The 22,068-nt window shown below is 35.1% G+C and overlaps 2 protein-coding genes and 1 pseudogene across 2 annotated transcripts; 1 reads left to right on the plus strand and 2 right to left on the minus strand.

The window, feature by feature from the left end:
* The first annotated feature begins 4,029 nt into the window (after window positions 1–4,029).
* On the plus strand, window positions 4,030–7,058 carry LOC132036734 (glucan endo-1,3-beta-D-glucosidase 1-like). Its single transcript, XM_059427112.1, has 3 exons — window positions 4,030–5,394; window positions 5,689–6,093; window positions 6,480–7,058. The coding sequence occupies exons 1-3, from the start codon at window positions 4,180–4,182 to the stop codon at window positions 7,056–7,058; spliced, it is 2,199 nt and encodes a 732-aa protein (XP_059283095.1). The 5' UTR covers window positions 4,030–4,179.
* Window positions 7,059–16,068: 9,010 nt separating this feature from the next.
* On the minus strand, window positions 16,069–20,255 carry LOC132038067 (probable disease resistance protein At4g27220; annotated as a pseudogene).
* Window positions 20,256–20,432: 177 nt separating this feature from the next.
* LOC132038068 (disease resistance protein SUMM2-like) lies at window positions 20,433–21,799 on the minus strand. Its single transcript, XM_059428793.1, has 2 exons — window positions 21,769–21,799; window positions 20,433–21,280 (listed from the first exon to the last, which is right to left on the minus strand). Exons 1-2 carry the CDS (start codon window positions 21,797–21,799, stop codon window positions 20,433–20,435), a joined length of 879 nt encoding a protein of 292 aa, XP_059284776.1.
* Between the last annotated feature and the right edge of the window lie 269 nt (window positions 21,800–22,068).

Raw genomic sequence — 22,068 nt, forward strand, 5'->3', positions numbered from 1 at the left:
TTCATGTATTAGAAAAGGATTATTTAGTTCTCACTATCACGCGAAGCGCGGACATATTTACTAGTTTGATGTGATAATTGGATTCAACTACGGTATGCTAAATTTTTTAATAAAATACAAATATACTTAGCATTTTAAGTCAAGTATGAATTTGTCATTTTTATTTCCTAGAATATTTAACCGTACCAGTAGAAGTAACATACTTACAAAAAATCAATTAATTATTTACTAATTTTTTTGAAGCATTATTTATTCCCTTTATTCGATGTAAGCCCTTTACAGCTTGTTTGGATTGGTACGTTACCCATTGTATTGTATTTTGCTGTTACTACAAGCACAACATATGTATTGTTACTTAAATTTTAATATATTATATTGTTAGATCCATCGTTACGTAACAACAAAAAGCTCATTTTATGTAAGCAAGAAGGGCCTTCGAAATGTTGATTGAACTTTTTGCCATCATTAAAAGACTCTACAATAGACAAAATTGTCATTTACTATTTTCCTTATTAAATATATGTGTACTTATATAAATATTTTTTTGGGGATAATTTTAATAATATACAATCCAACATAAAATATTAGATCCTTTTAGTCATATTTTTAATTTACAACCGCATAGCTAGTTTTTCACAGTATACAACATTATACAACGATATACAACTTTATACATCTACTGTAAACAATGTATCAACCTTGTATAAAAGTGTATAATAGTGTATAAGAGATGTTTATTCACACTTTTACACTGTTATACAAAATTATACAAAAATTGATTTTAATCCCCTACGAATACACCCAAGATCATCGTGAAAAATAGCTAAGAAACCTGTCATGGATACACCATAGCCATCTTTCTCCATTAAAAAATCACAAAAACAAAGCGGCTCCATAACTCTACAAACAAAGCACCACAAAAGGCTCTCACCTTCACCATGGCGGAGAACATGATTTTAACTGATTATGCACAGCCTCCAGATGATGGGAATGAGTTGCTTATGAATGAACCAGAAATGAATATGTCCAGCTAATATTGGTAACTGATTTATGGTTTAATAGCCGTAAAGAAGGCACGAAAAGCGATTCGAGCCAAAAGATCCAAAATGCCCAAAACAATGATTGACCTTAAATTTGCTTCTTATATTGATGCAAATCACAACCTGAAATTGATATTTGAGCAATATTCAAAGTTGAAGCTTATTGTTATCGTAATTAGCATGAAATGAAATTTAAATTACTACACAATCATGTATATAATATTTTGCTGGAAGAATTTAAGAAACAAATTGAGATATAGAGTTTGTAAATAAATGCAAAGCTAATGAAATTAAAATAAACTAGCATGCATAACAAAATAGAAACTAACGATTATGCATATTATATTCTGAAAGAATTCTAGAAGACAAAAGTAGAATGACATGCAAAACAAAATTAAAATTAAAACGCGTTCCAACATATTATACATTCCTTTTAGAAGAATGTGGCAGTGGGAATGAGAAGTCATTTTACCTTAAAAAGTACAAAGCAACATATAAGAACAGAAAAATAACAAAATGAAAACTAAAAAAATTCCAACACCATTATGCAATGATACAAGAATTACTTCTAAGATAAGGTTGCATAGCTAACTGGGGCGATAATACCTTGACCCCAACATATATGAACATAAAAGAAAAATCAACATAGTGGGTAAAATCAATGAACTTTCTCAAGGTAACAGTGCATCTATTTTACTTCTAGTAAATATGAAAATTAATTAGTGAATGGATTACCAAATAATAAAGAGCTCCTTTTCTCAACTTCGGCACTGGCGATATATCTCTTCTTTAATTTTCCTCATCGAAATTCTTGTCATTGCCTTTGTAGTCATGAATAGTTTAGAAAGAAAATTAGAAAATACACTAAGTTTGGAAGTTAACAATATCAGAAACAAAATAATAATAATAATAATAATAATAATAATAATAATAATAATAATCTACGCTTAGAATTTTATAATACTTAGAGTGCTATAAGATTAATATTCAAATAAAGTACTCGAAAAACGTATTTTCATCCCCTCGTTCTCTGTTAATCAAAAAGTACTGTTTACATTTGTAAGCATTAAAATATAGATCAATAGATTGCTTCAAATGAGTTGAAATATTTTCTTTAATTTGGATGGTTTAAAATAGTGACCGTCATTAATTATTTAGCACCGTTTCAACATTACACATTTACACTACCTCAATAATACATGGTCACAAATGGGGTAGTGGGATGGTTTCAGTTACGGTATACAACTCATACATTCTTACACTTTTATTGCATATAAATAAATAGAAGAGACTGTATCAAAAATGGGACCCCTTCAACTTCTTAAAAACCGGCCAAAAAAAAGAGAAGAGAACAAAGCAGTCAATAATTAGTGGAAGATGAAAATCTGAACATTAAGTAGTTTAAGTTAATCATTCGGGAGTGCAAACAAAAATGATGCATAAACATAAATTTTGCTTTTGCAATAAATATTGGAAGATGAAAATTCTCAAGAAAGTGAATAGACTGCTTAATTGGCATGCATGAACTTCACGACAATATTCCCACTTTAATTGGTTCATTTATCAATTGTTGGAAGATAACTTTACTATTTTGGCAAAATTGGTTCATTTATCAATTGTTGGAAGATAACTTTACTATTTTGGCAAAAAAGTATTATAGGTGTGTTTTTTAGATTAGGGATAGAAATGTCATTTTACTTTTAAGAGACATTTTGGCAATATAACTTTGCACTTTGGAACTTCTCACTTTAAGTATTATATATGAATATTTTCTATTAAAAAAAATTACTCCCTCCGGATAAAAAAGAGTGTCCACTTAGCATTTTTTTCTTGGGTCAAAAAGAGTGTCCACTTATCAAATAAAAAAATAATAATTAACCTTATCTTTCCAGATTTACCCCTATTAAGTGCTATGTGATCAAATCCCAATACCTATTTAATTAGGGGCAGTTTAGTCAAATTACCTATTTTTGTCTAGGAGTAAGTATTTTCTTAAGGGGTGTGCAAATGGCTAAGTGGACACTCTTTTTTATCCGGAGGTAGTAACAGTTAAGTAAGTGAATCACGCGCCCAACAGCGAAGGTTCAGCATGCGTTAGTCTAGGCAAAGGCGGGTTGAACCAAATTCAGTTAAAAGTTGTTTAGAGATACCTAAACGCCTGTAAATTAAATTGCTAAAATGAGTTTTGGAGACAAATTAAGAGGTGATTTTATGCATTATCCCTAGTTAAAAAAGTTACGGTGTTAAGGATATCTGAAGTTGGCAGATTTTTCTATTTCCCTATAGCTGCGAATATTAATTTCCAGGAAAATTATTTGCCGTAGACGAAAAGACTTTTCACATCTAATTAGTCCTTTTTTTGCTTTCCCATACGGCAAAACATACCTTCAAACCCATTTCAGCTCATCCTTTCCTTCATGTAGCCCATGTCAATTAATATGTCCTGAGGCGGATGCATTTTTTGTGGGGCAGACTTAATTTAACTCAACTCAATATTTTCGACATAAAACATAGATGTGTACTTATAAAACATCATTAAAATTTTATATAAATTTTAAATTTGAATTTATAATTTTAACAGTTTAGTGCTACTTAAATTTGAATCTTGAACTTTCCATCTATCTATGTCCTACCCTACCAGATATCTTGCCACAACATTTTCATGTTCACCTGCAATCCAACTAATATCTTCCTCTCTGCCGTCACGCACATTGCTATGCGGTAAAGTATATTTCAAAATTAAATTGATGCGTGTAGAATATCACTGCACTTTCATATTCTTTTATGATAAAATGAGTGATTAGTCAGTAGTTGGTACAAATAAATAGTTCAAGAATATACTTAAAACTATATAGTATACATATATTTGGAGTCGAATTAAAGAATACGAATATGTTCAAACCCCCAAATGTAGACATACACCTAGCCTTGGCGTATAGGCAAGGCATAATTTCCTATTTTAAAAATGCCTCTTTTAAGCAATATGCCCCTTGTTATTTTCAAATTCCCATTTCCCCTATCTTGTGGGGTTGGAAATCAGTTGAAATTTCATTGTTGTTTCAATTTAGTTTGCAGGTAAATATAGTCACACAATTAATATTGTTTGGTGTTCAAGATTGCGCGGCTTAAATTTCCTGTCATGGCATTGAAAAAAATCACGAGGCGAGTCAAAACAATTGTCACGGCGCCGTTCAAGAAACAGTCGAAACATTATAAACCTCTTCCACAGCCAGAGCCACCACCACAATCAATTCCAATTAGTCCACCAAAATCCCCTAACATGTCTCCACCACAACAACAAATAATCAGGCCAATTTCACAGCCTTTTTTATTTCCAAATGCAAAATCCACTGTTCTTCCTGATCCATCTCCATTTTTTTCTCATAATCTCTTATCAACTCCTTTACCTACAAATTCATTTTTTCAAAACTTTGTCTTGAAAAATGGTGATCAGCCTGAATACATTCACCCATATCTTATAAAATCGTCGAATTCATCACTTTCTATTTGTTACCCACCTCAGTTCCATAATCCTGCCTTTATTTACCAGATATTCAATGGTGATTTAACTATTTCTTTGTTGAATAATACTAATCCAAATGCACCTCATGTTATTTCATCATTTAGTGATCTTAGTGTCACATTAGACCTTCCAACAAGTAACCTTAGGTTCTTTCTTGTTAGGGGATGTCCCTTTGTTACTTGTAATGTCATTGGTGATGTTGCACTTAAGATTTCTACAATTCACGCTATTCTTGAATGTTCCTGGAATCCTACTCTCACTAAATATACTATTAAGTTCAACAATGGGCAAACTTGGCTTTTGTACGCGTCTTCCCCGATCAACTTGAGCAACGACGTGTCCACTATCACTTCTAGTGAGTTTTCGGGTGCAATAAGGATCGTTCTCTTGCCAAATCCCGACTACGAAGCAGTTCTTGATCGGTTTAGTTCTTGTTATCCTAAATTTGGTAATGCTGTTTTCAGTCAGCCATTTTCCGTCGAGTACACGTGGGAAAAAACAGGATGGGGAGACTTATTGATGCTTGCTAATCCCCTGCATCTCCAACTTCTTTCGGATCGTTCAGTTATTATCTTGGAGGATTTTAAGTATAATAGTATTGACGGTGAGCTTGTTGGCGTTGTTGGAGACTCGTGGTTACTAAAGAGTGATCCGATTTCTGTAACATGGCATTCGATTAAAGGTGTAAAGGAGGAATCTTTTGATGAAATAATTGATGCTTTGAATAAGGATGTCGCGGACCTGAACTCAATGTTAATCTCAACGTCGTCATCTTACTTCTATGGGAAGTTAATTGCAAGAGCAGCAAGGCTACTATTGATAGCCGAAGAGGTTTGAAGGAGAATATTTTATTCATAATCTTGATACAACATACCCAAGAGAAAATCCCACAAAGTGGGGTCTGGATTCATAATTGCTATGGATGTTTGAATTCTCTCTACAATCTTCACAATTGAAAATTTCCTATTTATAATTGTATGAAACCTACTTTAACTCAAACATGGAAACCTATTTCTATATGAATTTGACTACGAATTCTAACTAGACTTGAATTAAATAAACTTGCAAATACCAAATCCTAAACAAATTTGTTTTTCTATAACTTTAAATTATTTTTTCCAACAGGTTTGTTACCATGATGTTATCCCAACAATCCACAAATTCTTGAAGGATACAATTGAACCTTGGTTGGACGGGACTTTCGAAGCAAATGGATTCTTTTATGATTCAAAATGGGGTGGAATTTTAACTAAACAAGGTTCAATGGATTCTGGTGCTGATTTTGGATTTGGAGTATATAATGATCATCATTACCACATTGGTTATTTCCTTTATGGTATCGCGGTGCTTGCCAAGATAGATCCAATGTGGGGAAGAAGGTATAGGCCGCAAGCTTATTCACTTATGGCGGATTTTATGAACTTAAGCAGGCGAGGAAATTCACATTATACGCGGTTGAGGTGTTTTGATTTGTGGAAATTGCATTCTTGGGCAGGGGGATTAACCGAGTTTGCAGACGGAAGGAACCAGGTGTTAAAATTTATTCTTATTCTACTTTAGATTACAGTATAATATCTACTTCATTTTTTGAGTTTAGGAGTATTCTACAATATTTATTTTCCTTTTAAGTCTATGATCTATGTTAACCTTGGTATGGAAGTTATACATAATGCTCATAACTTCTCTCTAGACCTAGCTGCTATCGAAGCTCCATCTACAAATGGATAAGATCCCAGTCTAGTCCATAGGAGATATTTAGTTTCCTTTTAGCTTAGTATCTGTGAGGAAAATAATATATTTCCTTTTATTTTATTCTCTTATAAATAGTGATGTATTATTTTATTTCAATGCAAGAATCAATACAGTCATTTCTCCCTCTCATTTCCTCCCTAATTTCTTCGATTTCATAACACCAGGAGAGTACTAGTGAAGCAGTGAACGCGTACTATTCAGCAGCTTTAATGGGATTGGCATATGGTGACACTCATCTTGTAGCCATTGGATCAACTCTCTCAGCAATGGAGATTCATTCAGCACAAACTTGGTGGCACGTTAAAGAAGAAAGCAACTTGTATGCAGAGGAATTCACAAAAAATAACCGTGTGGTTGGTGTTTTATGGTCAAATAAAAGGGACAGTGGCCTTTGGTTTGCTCCACCTGATTGGAAGGAATGTAGACTTGGTATTCAGGTGTTACCTTTATTGCCTATTACTGAAGTGTTATTTTCCGATGCTCGGTTCGTGAGAGAGCTGGTCCAATGGACAATGCCAGCTCTTGGAAGAAAAGGTGTTGGAGAAGGGTGGAAAGGATTTGTGTATGCTTTAGAAGGTATGTATGATAAAGCGAGCGCGTTGGAGAAAACTAGAAGATTAACTGGTTTCGATGATGGAAACTCGCTTACGAATCTTCTGTGGTGGATTCATGCTAGAGGTGATGAAGCAGGGGAACATGATAGAGGGAACAGTTTCTGCTGGTATCGTCATTACTCTCATTGAATTTGGACCTCCTGGTGATTTAGTGTTCATGTAACGTTCAGTGACCTTGCAGGCTTTGAGTAAGGGTACTCAACACATTTCGATGTACTTATCATTTGTGTTGTCTGTATATATTCTACAGTTTTATGCTTTTAATGTGGATTGTAATACTTACACAAATTGTTTCTAATAAATGATCAGGCTTGGAATTTGCAATTTTAAAACGGCTCTAAAACTGATATTTCTTCACTAAGCCTATCCTGCAAATAGTTTCATGACCATGTAACATTAGTAATGGAACTGGCTTATTTATGACGGGAAGCATTGCAGTAGCAATTTAAATTGCTACAAACTCAAATTCAATGGGTGCTTTATTTCATGTGCTGGTTTTGTGTTATCAATGTAACCAAGATGGTGGACCCATATATTAAGACAGAGATTATTTGGGACTCTAGGAGGGCTGGGCATAAACTACCGAATTATTGAACCGGGAATTTTTATTCAGTATTCGGGAGTTGGATTTTAAAATTATAGTAGTTGGGTTCAAGCTCGGTACGAGACATTAGTACCGTTTGATATTCAATAATTCCGAATACTGAATTATTTATTAAAGGCCATCAATATTAGTTGGGTTTTTCGAACAAATGCCCCTATTTCAGGGTGGCCTTTTATTTTTGCCCCTCAAACTTGTGGTCTTTAATTTTTGCCTAACACTTTTTACACGACATAACTTAGATTTCACTCTGTATAGTTTATAGTGTAAGAGGAAAACAATGAGGCTGAGCGAGTTTGAACTCACAACCTACATCTCACTCATTCCTTGAGCGTCTAACCACCAAGGCAATATGCATCTTTATTTACAAGCAATGTTCTTTTATTGTTTTTACCTTCTATTTTTGTTTTGTTTATTATTTATATATGCATTTGTAGTAAAAAAAAAATCCACGAAGTAGTGTCACGTGACACCCCTTGAGCCAAGGTAAATCTGCCCCTAATAACATCCCACGAGTTATATCGGACAAGGCAAAAGCAAAATTTTCAACACTCAACATAAATCTGAAAAGGGCATAAATTTAGATTTAGCTCGACATAGTTTACATTTAGCTTCAGCATATGTATCATAACATCCACACTAGTTATGCCGAAAAAGTCAAAACTTTTAACACTCAACATAATCTGAAAAAATACTACACAACTTATTGCCGTATAACTTAATTCCCACAGAAGTTGTACCCTGCGAGACAAAAGTTCAATTTCCGAAAATAAAAATGTTATTTATGCCGATCTAAGTAGGTCTAGATATTTTCATTATGACAAAAATTAAAGATTACACATATGAAAGTTGCAGTTTCGCTACATGACCGCATATCTGGTGTTTGATGAAATGCGTCACAGAATCTGTGAATATTTTGGATGCAATCGTCATTTTAATACATAAATGGTAGTTTAGGTAGGAAAAGGGAGCTGACAGTTGAGGTGTAAAACTCGCGAAAAAGTGATAGTTCATGTGGGTTTTTAACAATTAACTCTTATTGTTATTGGGAAAGAATGTCAGAAATCGAGCGGCACGAAGCTCTATCCATTGGCTCTATTTTCACAGACCTCGAGGTAAAATTCGATTCATTTTTCATGCTCTATTCGGATATTCTTCCGTTTGACCCTTGGATGGAAACGTGTTTCATAGTTGAGAAATCTGGAGCTGCTTCCTCACTGTTTGAAGAAATGCCTCACAATAGTGGAGATTATTGGTATAATTTAATCTAGGAGTAGCAAACGGACGGGTCGGATCGGATATTGGTGGGTTGAAAATGGGTTAAACAAAAATGGACAAAATATCCAACCCACCCATACTTAACACGGGGGTTAACCGAATAATATGAGTCAAATGAGAACACAAGCTAAAAGTCAAAATTAACTTAGTGGATAATATACATATTTGATCCTTTTTAAATGGTCAGTTATCCCACTCATATTTAATGGGTCGGATTAGCTAGTTACTTGGGAGAATTAGCTATTGGTGACATTTTAGTTTTAAAATTACCATAGGTGACTCATGGGGACCACTTAGAAGTAAAATCCAATTAAATTTGGGATTAAGAAGATTGAGGTCTAAAATGTATTTTTTCAAACTTCTTATTTTTTTACAAAATACAAAAAGATCCCAATTTAATCCAAAAAAACCCACCAGCCCCCTTCTCCTCCTCCCCCCTCCCCACCGCCCCACACCCTCACCACAAAAAAAAAAATTTAAAAAAAAATTTGATATTTTTTATTTGTTTTTTCCACCCCCTCTCCTCCCACCCTTCCCCCTCCCGCCCCGATTTTTTTTTTTTTTTTTTTTAAAAAAAAGTTTTGATATTTTTTATTTTCTTTTTCACCAGCCCCCCCCCTCCTCCCCCCCTCTCCTCCTCCCGCCCCACACCCTCCCCCCTCCCCTAAATTTTTTTTTTTTTTTTTTAAAAGTTTTGATATTTTTTATTTGCTTTTTCACTAGCCCCCCCCCCCCCTCCTCCTCCCACCCCCCCCTAAATTTTTTTTTTTTTTATTTGCTTTTTCACCAGCCCCCCCCCCCCCCCTTCTCCTCCTCCCCCTCCCACCCCAACCCCCGCCCCACCCCACACACACTACCCCTAAAAAAAAAAATTTTTTTTAAAGTTTTGATATTTTTTATTTGCTTTTTCATCGGCCAGTCCCCCCCTCCTCCTCCCACCCCTCCCCCAAATTTTTTTTATTAAAGTTTTTTATTTTCTTTATTTATTTTTACAACTCTCCCCCCCCCCCCAACCCCTCCGCCAAAAAGAATTTAAAAAAATTAATTTTTTTTACCGATCCCACTCCTCCACAAACCCCCTCACCCCCCCCCCCCCCCCCCCCACCCCCCAAAAAAAGTTTTAATTTTTTTTATCAGTCACCACAAAAGTTTTTTTTTTTTTTCACCACCCATCCAAAAAAAAAAAGATTTTTCTTGAAAAAAAGTTTTTTTTTTTTTTTTTTTTTTTTTTTTTTTTTTTTTTAGGTTTTGAAAAAGTTTGGATAAAATCCAGGTTGTTGTTGTTGTGTGTTTGTAGTGAAATAGATGATTTTTCTGCTGCTGTCCTGGTATGGTTCAGGGTTTAGAAAAATATATCCAACAGATAGTTTTTTTGTTCTTGTCCTGGTATTTATCTAGTTCTGGTTGTAGAAGATAACCAACATATTTGTAGTTATTGCAATAAGTTCTACACTTTTTGTAACAAGTAGACAATCTGTTGCAACGACGCACTAATCTGTTGGACATGGCTTCAGTTATTTGCTTCTGTTTGTAGAAGATATATTTGTAGTTATTGCAACAAGTTCTACACTTGTTGTAACAAGTAGACAATCTGTTGCAACAACTACAAATCTGTTGGACATAGCTTCAGTTATTTGATTTTGTTTGTAGAAGGTATCCTACAGATTTGTAATTGTTGCAATAAGTTCTATACTTGTTGCAAAAAGTAGACAATCTGTTGCAACAACTACAAATACATTAGACATAGCTTTAGTTATTTGGTTGTTTGTAGAAGATATCCAACAGATTTGTAGTTGTTGCAACAAGTAGACAATCTGTTGCAACAACTACAAATCTGTTGGACATAGCTCAGTTATTTGGTTCTGTTTGTAGAAGATATCCAATAGATTTGTAGTTGTTACAATAAGTTCTACACTTATTGCAACAAGTAGACAATCTATTTATGAATCAGCAAATGTTGAGGAAAGATATAGCTAAATTGACAGTCAAATTGACAATCAATCCTCAGAAAGAGATGAAGAACAGAGCCGAGAAGCAGTAGATACAAATGAAGAAAGTGAAGAAGAACTAGAAGATGAAGAAACTGATGATGGAGATGGAGTAGATCAAGGAAATCTGCTACACCCCAGAAGGCAGTTGCTGAACAAATTATTACTTAAGTTGTAGTATTTGGAGCCAAGGTTATTGTTGAACAATTTTTTTTTTTTTTTTTTTTTTTTTTTTGTCCTTTATGTTATTTGTGAATGATATTTATGAACTTATTTGTTTTGATTAGTTGTGGTATTTAGAGCTAAGGTGGTTGTATGCAACAGATGCATACACTGTTGAACAAGTTGCAGCAAGTTACTTATTTGTTTCAACAAGTTACTAATATGTTTTAACAAGTTACTTATCTTTTTAAACAAGTTGTTTAGTTGTTGCAAAAAATTACTCACCCTGTTGGAAAAAAAAAAATATCAAACGATTGCTTAAATTATTGCAAAAATTAAAAAATATGTCGCAATAGATGAGTTAATTGTTGCAACAAATCATACACTTGTTGAAGAGGTTGCAACAAGTTACTAACTGCTTCAACGGATGGATCAGATGTTTAAGCAAGTTGCTTAGTTGTTGCAACAGATTAATCACCTTGTTTGAATTATTGCAACAACTTACTCATATGTTGCAGCAGGTATCTCATATGTTGCAACAACTTACTCATATGTTGCAGCAGGTATCTCATATGTTGCAACAACTCCTCCATTGTTGCAACATATTCACGATATTGATCACATTGAATTCATTGTTTATCACTAGATATGGTTGAATTAAGTACTTCACATCAAATCACTCTAATGATTACTCGATTTAGGAAGAATACACTTAGAATTGTCCATCTAATCCATGACATTACTATCTAATCCATTAAGGATGTTAGTAGATATATATATTCATCACTAAAAATTGTTGATTTCCTTTGTTTAACACTAAATTTAGGTGAATCAAGTAGTTCGCATCAAATCACTCTAATGATCATTCGATTTAGTCCATACTGAGTAGTAGATCATCTTTCCTGACTCAAAATATATCAAATTTATTAAGTATTATACATTGATCACTAAATATCGTTGATTTTCTTTGTTTATCACTAAATATGGGTGAATCAAGTAGTTCGCATCTAATCACTCTAATGATCACTCGATTTAGTGCCTACTGACTTAGTAGTTCATCTTTCCTGATTCAAACTACTATCAAATTGATTAAGTTTTATATATGGATCACTAAATATCGTTGATTTCATTTGTTTATCACTAAATATCGTTGATTTCATTTGTTTATCACTAAATATGGGTGAATGAAGTAGTTCACCTCAATTCACTCTAATTATCATTGGATTTAGTGCATACTGACTTAGTCGATCACCTTTTTTGACATAAAATACCATTAAATTGATTAAGTATTATATATTGATCACTACTTATCGTTGATTTCCTTTGTTTATCACTAAATATCATTGATTCCCTTTGTTGATCACTAAATATGGGTGGATCAAGTAGTATCTGCTGCAACAACTGTAATATCTGTTGCAACAAGTGTACTATATCATTGCAACAATCGTAGTATCTGTTATAAAAATGACATAGTTATTGAACAGGTCCTTACTCTTGATGGATAAAACACAACAAGTTACCCGGTTGTGCAACAAGTCACTCCACTTGTTGGAAAAACACCAACATGTAACTTAGTTCTTTACTTGACAAGGTTCGTCGGCTTGTTGCAAAGTTGCTTACTTGTTGAAAATCTTTTAGAAGTTGGATAAAACACAAGTTACTAGTTGTTGCAACAAGTCCTTTACTTGTTGGATAAAACCCAACAAGTTACAGAGTTTGTAACAGATTCACTACTTGTTGGAAATTGTTCAAAGAATTTATTAACAACAATACACACATTTATGATTGGACACGATCAACATATCATATAAACTAAGTTCACAAGCACCAAGAACATAAATTACCATTCTAAAAAGGAACAACATTAAAATGTCATAAAGTTCCAACAGATAACTATTATTATAACACGGTGCAATTAACAACTATGGAGCATTTCGGCTTGGACAATAACTATAAATCTGTTGGATATCTTTTACAAACAGAACCAAATAATTGAAGCTATGTCCAACAGATGAATGAGTAGTTGCAACAGATTGTTTACTTGTTGCAAAAAGTGTAGAACTTGTTGCAACAACTACAAATCTGTTGGTTATCTTCTACAAACAAAATCAGATAAATACCAGGACAAGAACAAAAAAGACCATCAATTGGATATCTTTTCCTAAACCCTGAACCATACCAGGAAAATAACAGAAGAACCATCTATTTCACTACAAACTAGGGGTGGGCATAAACACCGAAAATCGAAGAACTGGACCGAACCGAACCGAATTAATTCGGTTTTTCGATATTTCGGTTCGGTTTCGATTTTTTTTTTATGACAAATTCGGTGTTTCGGTTCAGTGTTCTGTTTCGGGTCTACGGTTCTTCGGTATTTCGGTTTAACCGAAGTTTTTTTTTTTTTTTTTTTTTTTTTTTTTTTTGAAGATTTACTACATGAATACAATTTTTTTTTACAACACTCAGTCCACTCTCTCAGGCCCAAATTAATGTATATGATTAATAAAGAAGCTGCTAAATTCCAGAAGCCATCAAAGATTCAACTGGAAAATTTTCCATTCAAAAATCAAATGGGCCTACAAGAATGGAACAAATTATTCAGAGATTATAATGCAAAATAGAAGACAATTGCTAATAATCACAAAAAGATTTTGTTTATTGTCTGATGTTTGGTTCATCATATTAAAATTTGGACGTGAGATGTACTATTTAGAACATCTATAGGTTTAAATTGGATAAATAAATTTGTCTTCAATAATACTCGTGGCCTATATTAAATCATTTTTTCCAATACGATTGATTTTTATACCATCTTGATCAAAATAATTAGCTGAATGTATATAAATGATTATCAGATAAATAATATTTTTAAGAGCAAGATAAAATAAAGCATACAAGAATATGGTCTACTAATTCGGTGCGGTGTTCGGTGTTAAAAAAAATCGAATTAGAAAAACTGAAACCGAACCGAACTTCAAAAAATCGAACCGAACCGAACTAATTTGGTGCGGTGTTCGGTGTCCACTTTCAAAAAACCAAAACCGAAAAACCGAACCGAACTTTGAAAAAACCGAACCGAAGTACCGAACGCCCACCCCTACACAAACACAGAACAACAACAACATGAATTTTATCCAAACTTTTCCTAAACCCCCTACTTCTTTTCAAGATTTTTTTTGGAGTGTGTGTGTGTGGGTGGGGAGGGGGGGGGGGGGATAAAAATACAAAAATAAAAACTTTTCAAGAATTTTTTTTCAAACATTTTTTTTGGAAGGGTGGGGGTAGGTAGGTGCAAAAAAACAAAAAGAAAAACTTTTCAAAACTTTTTTAAAGAAAACAATTTTTTTTGGGGTGGGAGGAGGAGCGGGCTGGTGAAAAAAAAAATCAAAACTTTTTGAATTTTTTTGGCAGGGAGGGGTGGGAGGAGGAGTGGAGGCTGGTAAGAAAAAATCAATTTTTTTTTTTTTTTGGGTGAGGGTGGTGGGAGAGGGGGTGGGGGGGGGGGAGGGCTGCGAGGAGGAGGAGTGGGGGTGAAAAAAATAAGAAAACAAAAAAAAATTTAATTTTTTGGGGGCGGGGGAGGGGTGGGGGTGGGCGTGGGGGTGGGGGGTTGGGGGAGGAGGAAGAGGTGGGGTGAAAAAACAAATAAAGAAAATCAAATTTTTTGGGGGGTGGGGCGGGGGGGGGGTCGGGGGGGGGGGGGGGGGGGGGGGGGGGGGGGGTCGGGGGGGGGGGGGCGGGGGGGGGTCAAAGTGTTCTAAATAAAACTTGAGGCCAAAGTGTTAAAAATAAAGTTGAGAGTCAAAGTGTCAAAATGAAAACTTTTGGGCAAGTTCAAAACCCCTTAATCATTAATAAAAAATCATCACCTCCACTCAATAATTAAAACTTGAGTCACCTCCCACTAAAAAAAAAAAAAAAAAAAAAAAACTTAGAAGTCACCTATAATTAAAAGCCCCTAGTTACTTGTTTTATTTAACCATTTTGCTAGCGCTAGTTTAATCTCTAAAAATGTGGCTGCTCAACATATGTTGGTTCATTTTCCGTTTGATTTGCTGATCTTATGTTCGGCATTGTAGCACTTGTGTTTGATAATAGTCTTCAGTTAAATCTTCTATGTAGTGCACTAATATCAACTATGGAATTTGGAGGCGGCTTAATTTTAATTGATGCTTCTTTCTTGCGCTTTGTTTTTGTAATCAGTGCTTACTGCTTACAAAGTTTAATTACTGTCTCAATGTAATTTGTTGGTAAAATCATCAAGTAGAGAATCATTCTCATGGTTGACTTTGCAAATATTTAATACTCCCTCCGGATCCGAATGAGTATCCACTTAGCCTTTTTTCCTTGGATCAAAAAGAGTGTCCACTTATCAAATCATGAAAGAATTAATATTAATTTTTCACATTTACCCCTATTAAGTGCTATGTGATAAAATCCCAATACATATTTAATTAGGGGTAATTTAATCAAATTACATATTTTTTTCTAGGAGTTAGTATTTTCTTAAGGGGTGTGCAAATGAATAAGTGAACACTCTTTTTGATCCGGAGGGAGTAGCAGAAATAAAAGGATGCTTATTATTTAATATTAGCTGCAAGGTTAAGTGGATCTACAATTACATTGTGAACTATTTAGATGCTCGGAAGTTTGAAACTTTGTCCGGAATAAAAGCAAGGTCTTTTATAGCTTTTTGAGTAATATAACTTTGAAAAAGAATAACAAATGAAAAAAGAACGAATTAAATATTCTCAAGCGGCCAAGAAAAGGTCAAGAACACAGTACACCTCTTCTAAGTCATGGTAAGGGTAAAAAATGCTTGTACCACACGAATGCTTAAATGAACTGAGTTGTCAACATGAAAGCTTAAGAATTCAATTGGATTTTCTTAGTTGTTTGTTAGATTCGAACGAGAATATTCTAAACCAATCATGAACATGAAAACAAAAATGACTAGAACATTCATAGCTCCTATGAGATTAGGTACTTCTACTTTGACAAATGAAGGAATTCAAGTCTAACGTTAGAAAGTAAAAGTAGGTAGGGTTAGATGTATCATCATAGAAATCTGGGAAAGATCTTTAAAAACTACCAAGCAATTAATGATTTAGAGACAAAGGCTAGGGAAGCATTCAACATTGAATACTAAGGCTAATATAGGATATGTAGTCCTTTATGATTCCTGATATACAATAAGTGGCTTTGCTACAGAAACCAATCTTTATTATCCATGGAATTGTGTTTGATGTCAATTGTATAAATGTAAAAACATATGGCACTAGCTGCACTATGCGAAAAGATAAAACAAATGAATAAGCTTCCAGAAATGCAGATCTCTTCAATAAATGGCAATGCCTTCCCTGTACAAAAAAAAGAAAATATTCGTATTAGACATCTGAAAACCACCAAAATATGATGTATAGAAGTTGGGAGACAAGTGTACCTCCTGTGTTAACAATGATTGCATTTGCTCAACCGCATCAATCAACTGTGTCCTCAATCCTAAAATTGTTAACTGAAGACACAATGAAGCAAAATATATTTATGCCTTGTTTGGATTGAAGATCAAGAGAAACACAACAGTTTCTAGTTCTGAGACAATGAGAGAATGTTAGGATCTACAAAGTCGTTCTATTGCCTTGAGTTAGAATCCAACTAATCTCCAAGGTTGAGAGTAGGTTAATGTAGCTGTTTTTAACTATTCCTAAGAGCAAAGAGATTCTTGACCATGTGAATCTAAAAATAAAAAAAAAATAAGAGGAAAAAATGCTTATGGAATGGATGTAACAAGACATGTCCTGCAATGCACAGTGAAGAAAACATAGGCTGATAATAGAAAACACAGAAGTTATTAAGTATTTATATGCCATCTTGATCTAGCTTCTTAGCATTCCTTGTGTTAATATTTTATATATATAAGTATTGTTTATAATAATATAATAGTAGAAATATTTTTTTAGGGAAAAGATGAAAACTATTCAAATTATCTTTTCCTAAAGGTTGTGTCCTATCCTTTTGAATTGATTCAACTGTTGGTTTTTGAAACAAGGCCTTGTATATTTAAAGGTGTTTTCCAGCGGCAAATCAAAGCAAGAAAACAACGGTCATTGTTCGTCGTTCTTAAACCACCATTCTGTTTGCAATTCTTCTATCGTCTTGTCATTGAACCAAATTTAGGGTCTTCAATATTTTCTATTCTAACTCCTTATTCTTATTGGGTTGAGTTCTTGCGGTACAAGAAATCAAAGAGTACAACTTTGATTTTCAGAGTAGTCATTGTAACCTAGGGATAGACTTTCCTTTTAACCATTTGCACCATATGAGGAAAATTATACTCCTAAAGATAGTTTCCGGGAAACGCCTTGCATACTCATTTCATATTTTCCATTGAATTATATTGCTTGATTTCTGTCTTTTATTTATTGATTTCTCTTGCACTACTTTACTCCATTGGACTATTTCAATAGTTTTCTACAACAACTTGCTACTATATTTATGGTAAACTGTAAATCACTGCCAACGGTCATTCATTTTAAATGGATTTCTCTAAATTGAGCGAAGATTTTGGTAAAATTACTGATATATTTGATGCTTCTACAGGATAAGAAAGATTTAAGTAAAACTAACTAGCAGAGGAGATGCTTGTTTGTCTCCTGGACATACAGACAGTTAAATAAATTCATGTAACTGATGTATGATGTTTGTATTTGCAAGTGTAGTGTGTACCTGTACCAACTAGCAATTAGTGATCCTTCACACGTTTCCACTGAAAACCTGTTGTGCCATTGTGCCAATGAATGATTGCTCCTCAATCTGCGCTTTAAGAAGATTTGATGCGCTACCCAGTCCATGTTTAACAGTGTCAGCCATTTTAGGACAGTCCAGAAGAACAATTTCTTCTAAAGATGGTAGATCCATTATGAAAGCCTCTGTACAAAGCCGTTCCACATTTTCAGATTTTGTAATTCTCAGGCGTTTCAACTCAGGCAGCACAATCATTTTATCTTTTTCCTCTTCTCTTTCGCTTTCTTCAATCCTTATGAGTTCTACCAGATTTGACATCTCATTTACCTTTAGCTCTTCTAGTTTGCCAAGACTTCGAGCTGTTATAACCGAAAATAGATTTCTCAGGTTATTGCAGCTTTCTACATGAACAATTCTGAGGTTGGGAAATAAAACATGTCCAATTTGAACATTTGTTGACATCCCTTCTGGTGCTTCTCCAATGATTCTTTCCAATCTGTGACACCTCTCAATTTTGAGATTATCCAGTTGACAAAGATTTTGAGCAGCTATGGGCGGGAATATGTATCTCAAGTTGTCACAAAAACTAATCGCAACGTCAGTTAGGTTATTGAAGCATTGTATTGTTTGAAGGTTTTCATTCAGTAGTGACTGGTTAGGTACCCTCCAGATTTTGGACAGCAGAGGCAAACTATGTAACCAGATCCTTTTGAGTGTAGAGAGAAGCTTCTGGTCTTCATCAAAAGCTGCCTTGTTAAGTAAAAATATTGTGAATAACATGTTACACGAATACACATCAACTTCTTCTATACTTGATAGTCTCTAGAGCAACTCAGTTCCAAGTAGAATACTTAAATCATGACAAATATCAACCTTTAGAATCTGCAGATTCTGGAAGGAACCTGCTTTAATTGAGCGGATAGAAAGTGTACATAGCTTCTTGAGATTCCGAAGATGTAGTTTCTCCAAAGCTCCTAAAATTACAGATGCATCGCTATGAAGAACCTCATCGACGAGATAGGTAATGTCTTCATTGGCAGTTATTTCAAGAGCTTTCAAGTGATATAAACCCCCTTTGACATCACAGATACTTTTCAGTATTTCCTTGCATGCACAGAACATCGTCAACTCCTCTGTGAATTGAAGCATATGTTTCATTCCATTTGGTATACCAGTTTTTATCTCTCTAAGATAGAACGCCCTCGACTTTGGATAACATATAGCTGAGTTGTAACCTACAGTTATCTCAAACTTATGTATGCTAGGAAGATAGAAGTTCTCAGGGAATGCTAGAAGGGTGGAGACTTCCACACACAAAATGTTTAAGTGGGGCAGTGACATTAGCTCAGACAAGCATGCTTGTCCACTCCCTTCAACAGATCCATCTGCTAGCTGCCACAATTGAAAGCTCCCACCCATATAAAGTTCTTCTAACTGGACAAGGTGTGGCATCAAGTTCTCGGGGATTTTCTGAAGGTACCCACAGAATGACAAGTCCAACAGCCTCAAATTAACCAAGTCCCCAAATTCATTTGGAAGTTCTCTGATAGAGGACCCGTATAAACTCAAAATCTCCAGGCTCCTCAATCTGCCAAGGATAGATACATCACCTAACTTGCAGCGGTCTAAACGTAAAGTTCGCAGGCTTGTGAGAACTTTAACTGATGATGGAAATCTGAGAGGACATGTAATTTTTCTAGTGGCATTAGGGACTAAACCATACCGAGGATTTAGCGAATGGACACCAACCCTTTCACTTAAATCCAAAACCTGTAGCATTTTCATCTGTATAAAAAAGTTCTCTGGTATCTGTTCGAGACCTTCATTTTCTCCAAGCAGTAAAATTTGAAGATTGGGACAATGTGCATCCCTTGGAAGCACATGAATATCATTGCTCATAAACGAAATAGCTGATTTTTAGCTGAATGACTCCCTTCGTGGCCACTCGTTCAAATTGTGACCAGCTCTTACCATGAAGCCATGCTTCTCTTTAGACGCTATATATATAGCAAAGTCACGAACAACATCGTGCATTTTCACAAGACCTTCCTTCCCAACATCAAGCAACAGACACGATGCTTTAAGTTGGCTAACTCTTAAGCACACTCTGGCTCTAGCTTCTTCAATTGTGTCCACATCTGAGAACAGCCCTTTTCCTATGCCGTCTCTAGTCAAGTCTTCAATACTTATTTCACGATCTTCTGGGTACAAACAACACTTCAGAAAGCACAACCTGATTTCCTCATTTTCCAAAAAATTGTAGCTCAACTCCAGGCAGGAGAAAATGTTCTTTTTTGCATAAGTGGTGCTAAGGGGCTTGGACTTCTTAAGAAGCTGTAGTGCTCCTTCCCACACCATTAGTCCTTTTCCTCGTAATGCACTTCCAACGGTCACAACTGCCAATGGCAGACCTTGACATTCTTTAACAAAATTCATGACCATGCCATCCAATTCCCGAGGAAGGTCAGAAGTGCTTGTGCAAGCATTTTTCCTCAATAAGTGCGATGATTCTTCTTCTGATAAGAGTCTCAATGGTATTCCTTTGGTCCCCATCATAGTACATAGATCTTTTTGTCGTGTGGTAAAAATAATCCTACAGGCCTTGTGCTCATCACCATGAGGGATCCCTATCTCTACTAAGTCAATGTATGACCAAACATCGTCCAGTATGAGAAGTACTCTCTCCTGGGACAGTACTGGATAAAGTCTACCTGCTCTTCCTAATGTGCTTTACTCCTTAAGTCTGAGACCAAACCTATCCGCAATTTGACCCTGGATCTCTCTTGTGTTTGGCTCTTGGGAAACAACCACCATTATGACTTCTTTAACAACTCCACAGTCTCTAGCCACTTTCCCTACTTCCTTGGCAAGAGTAGTCTTGCCGATGCCCCCCATGCCATAGATCCCTATAGCCTCATAGCGATCGTCGTGCAATTCCTCAATGATCTGATGCACTGCTTCTCTTTGCTGGTGAATAATGTTTGCTACATTTTTTCTTAGCTGATTAGAAATAATTGGATCCATTGTTAGCAAAGCACCATTTGTACTGACATTTTGATCCACAGCAGATGAACTACTTGCCCCCATCTCAATAATGTGGTACTCTTTGGGTTTTTGTAGGTCAGAAATGAATGGTATATTCAAAGGAGGGGCCTGCAAGATGGATACATCTTCCTTGGGAGTTCTACCAAGAAGTTCTTGGATGGTCACAATTTTCTTAGCTGCCATCTTGCTCTGCTTATACCGTGAGACCAGACGAGGTAACCGCATTTTGCTCAAATTCGGTTCATCATCCCATGATTTGATCTCAGCAGTGATTGTGTCTACCTCTGGTAACCAACTTTCAACTGTGCTTTTGATTTCTCTGGTGTTTCTTTTGGCTTTGTTCACCAGTTGTTGGACATCATCTGTCGTGCATTGCAACCATTCAGCTTGCTTTCTCAGATTGTCTGCATTTTTCTTATACTGATAGAGATATCTTAGTTGATGGCCGAGTGGAGCCACCGTGTAATCGACAACTTTTGCCACCAATGAAGCACCTAATGCCATCCATGGCTGCATTGTCCCTACTTTACCACCTGCATGCCAAATGGAAATTTGAGAGTATTAAAACATGATACAATATGGAGTATTAAGAAGTTAAGGACATATATCACCTATATACTCTTGTTTTTGGTTAATAAAATTTTTGAGTAGAGAGACCTAAAGAAGAATATTTTGAAGTTGTCATGGAACTCCAAGAAGTGGCCTAGTTAGAAGACAATTTCTTGGAGAGAAAACTCAAGGTGCTTGCGACTGATGTAAGGAATAAAAATACTGAATTCTTCCAAGAACAATAAATACTCAATGCTCGTACAAGCAAATGGTTTATAGGTTGGAGGAGCTGGAACAAAACTGCGTCGTAGTCATGCACTTATATTTTGTAAAACAAATGGTTTATAGGTGAAGTTCCCAAGGAGGGATGATACATAAATGCTCCTATATTCGTTTCGTTTTTTCAACTGAAGACAGTTAACTTTGCGGTCCTATGACTCCTTATATTTGGTTGAAGTGGCATAAATATCACCTTCTGCATTTACTACAAGTTTTAGAATCATATCTTGCAACTCCTCTTTGAAATTTTTTTTGGTGACCTTAGATTTTTGCTACGTTCTTTTTTATTTCAGTGATGTGAATGTCTTAAGTAGATACTCGAGAGAACATTTGGCATCAGAATTCTAGAATAAACGAAAACAGTTGAACTGGTATTTCTTATTGGAGCTATCTATGTTTTCACGAGCACTGTTTCTTAAATTCTGGTGCTTGTGTCAGAATCCTTTGTTAGAAATGTCGATGTCCTAAAACTAATAGGGCTTGTAGGATGCTT

Source organism: Lycium ferocissimum, chromosome 11 (genome assembly GCF_029784015.1).
Source record: "Lycium ferocissimum isolate CSIRO_LF1 chromosome 11, AGI_CSIRO_Lferr_CH_V1, whole genome shotgun sequence".
In the NCBI taxonomy this organism is placed as follows: domain Eukaryota; kingdom Viridiplantae; phylum Streptophyta; class Magnoliopsida; order Solanales; family Solanaceae; genus Lycium; species Lycium ferocissimum.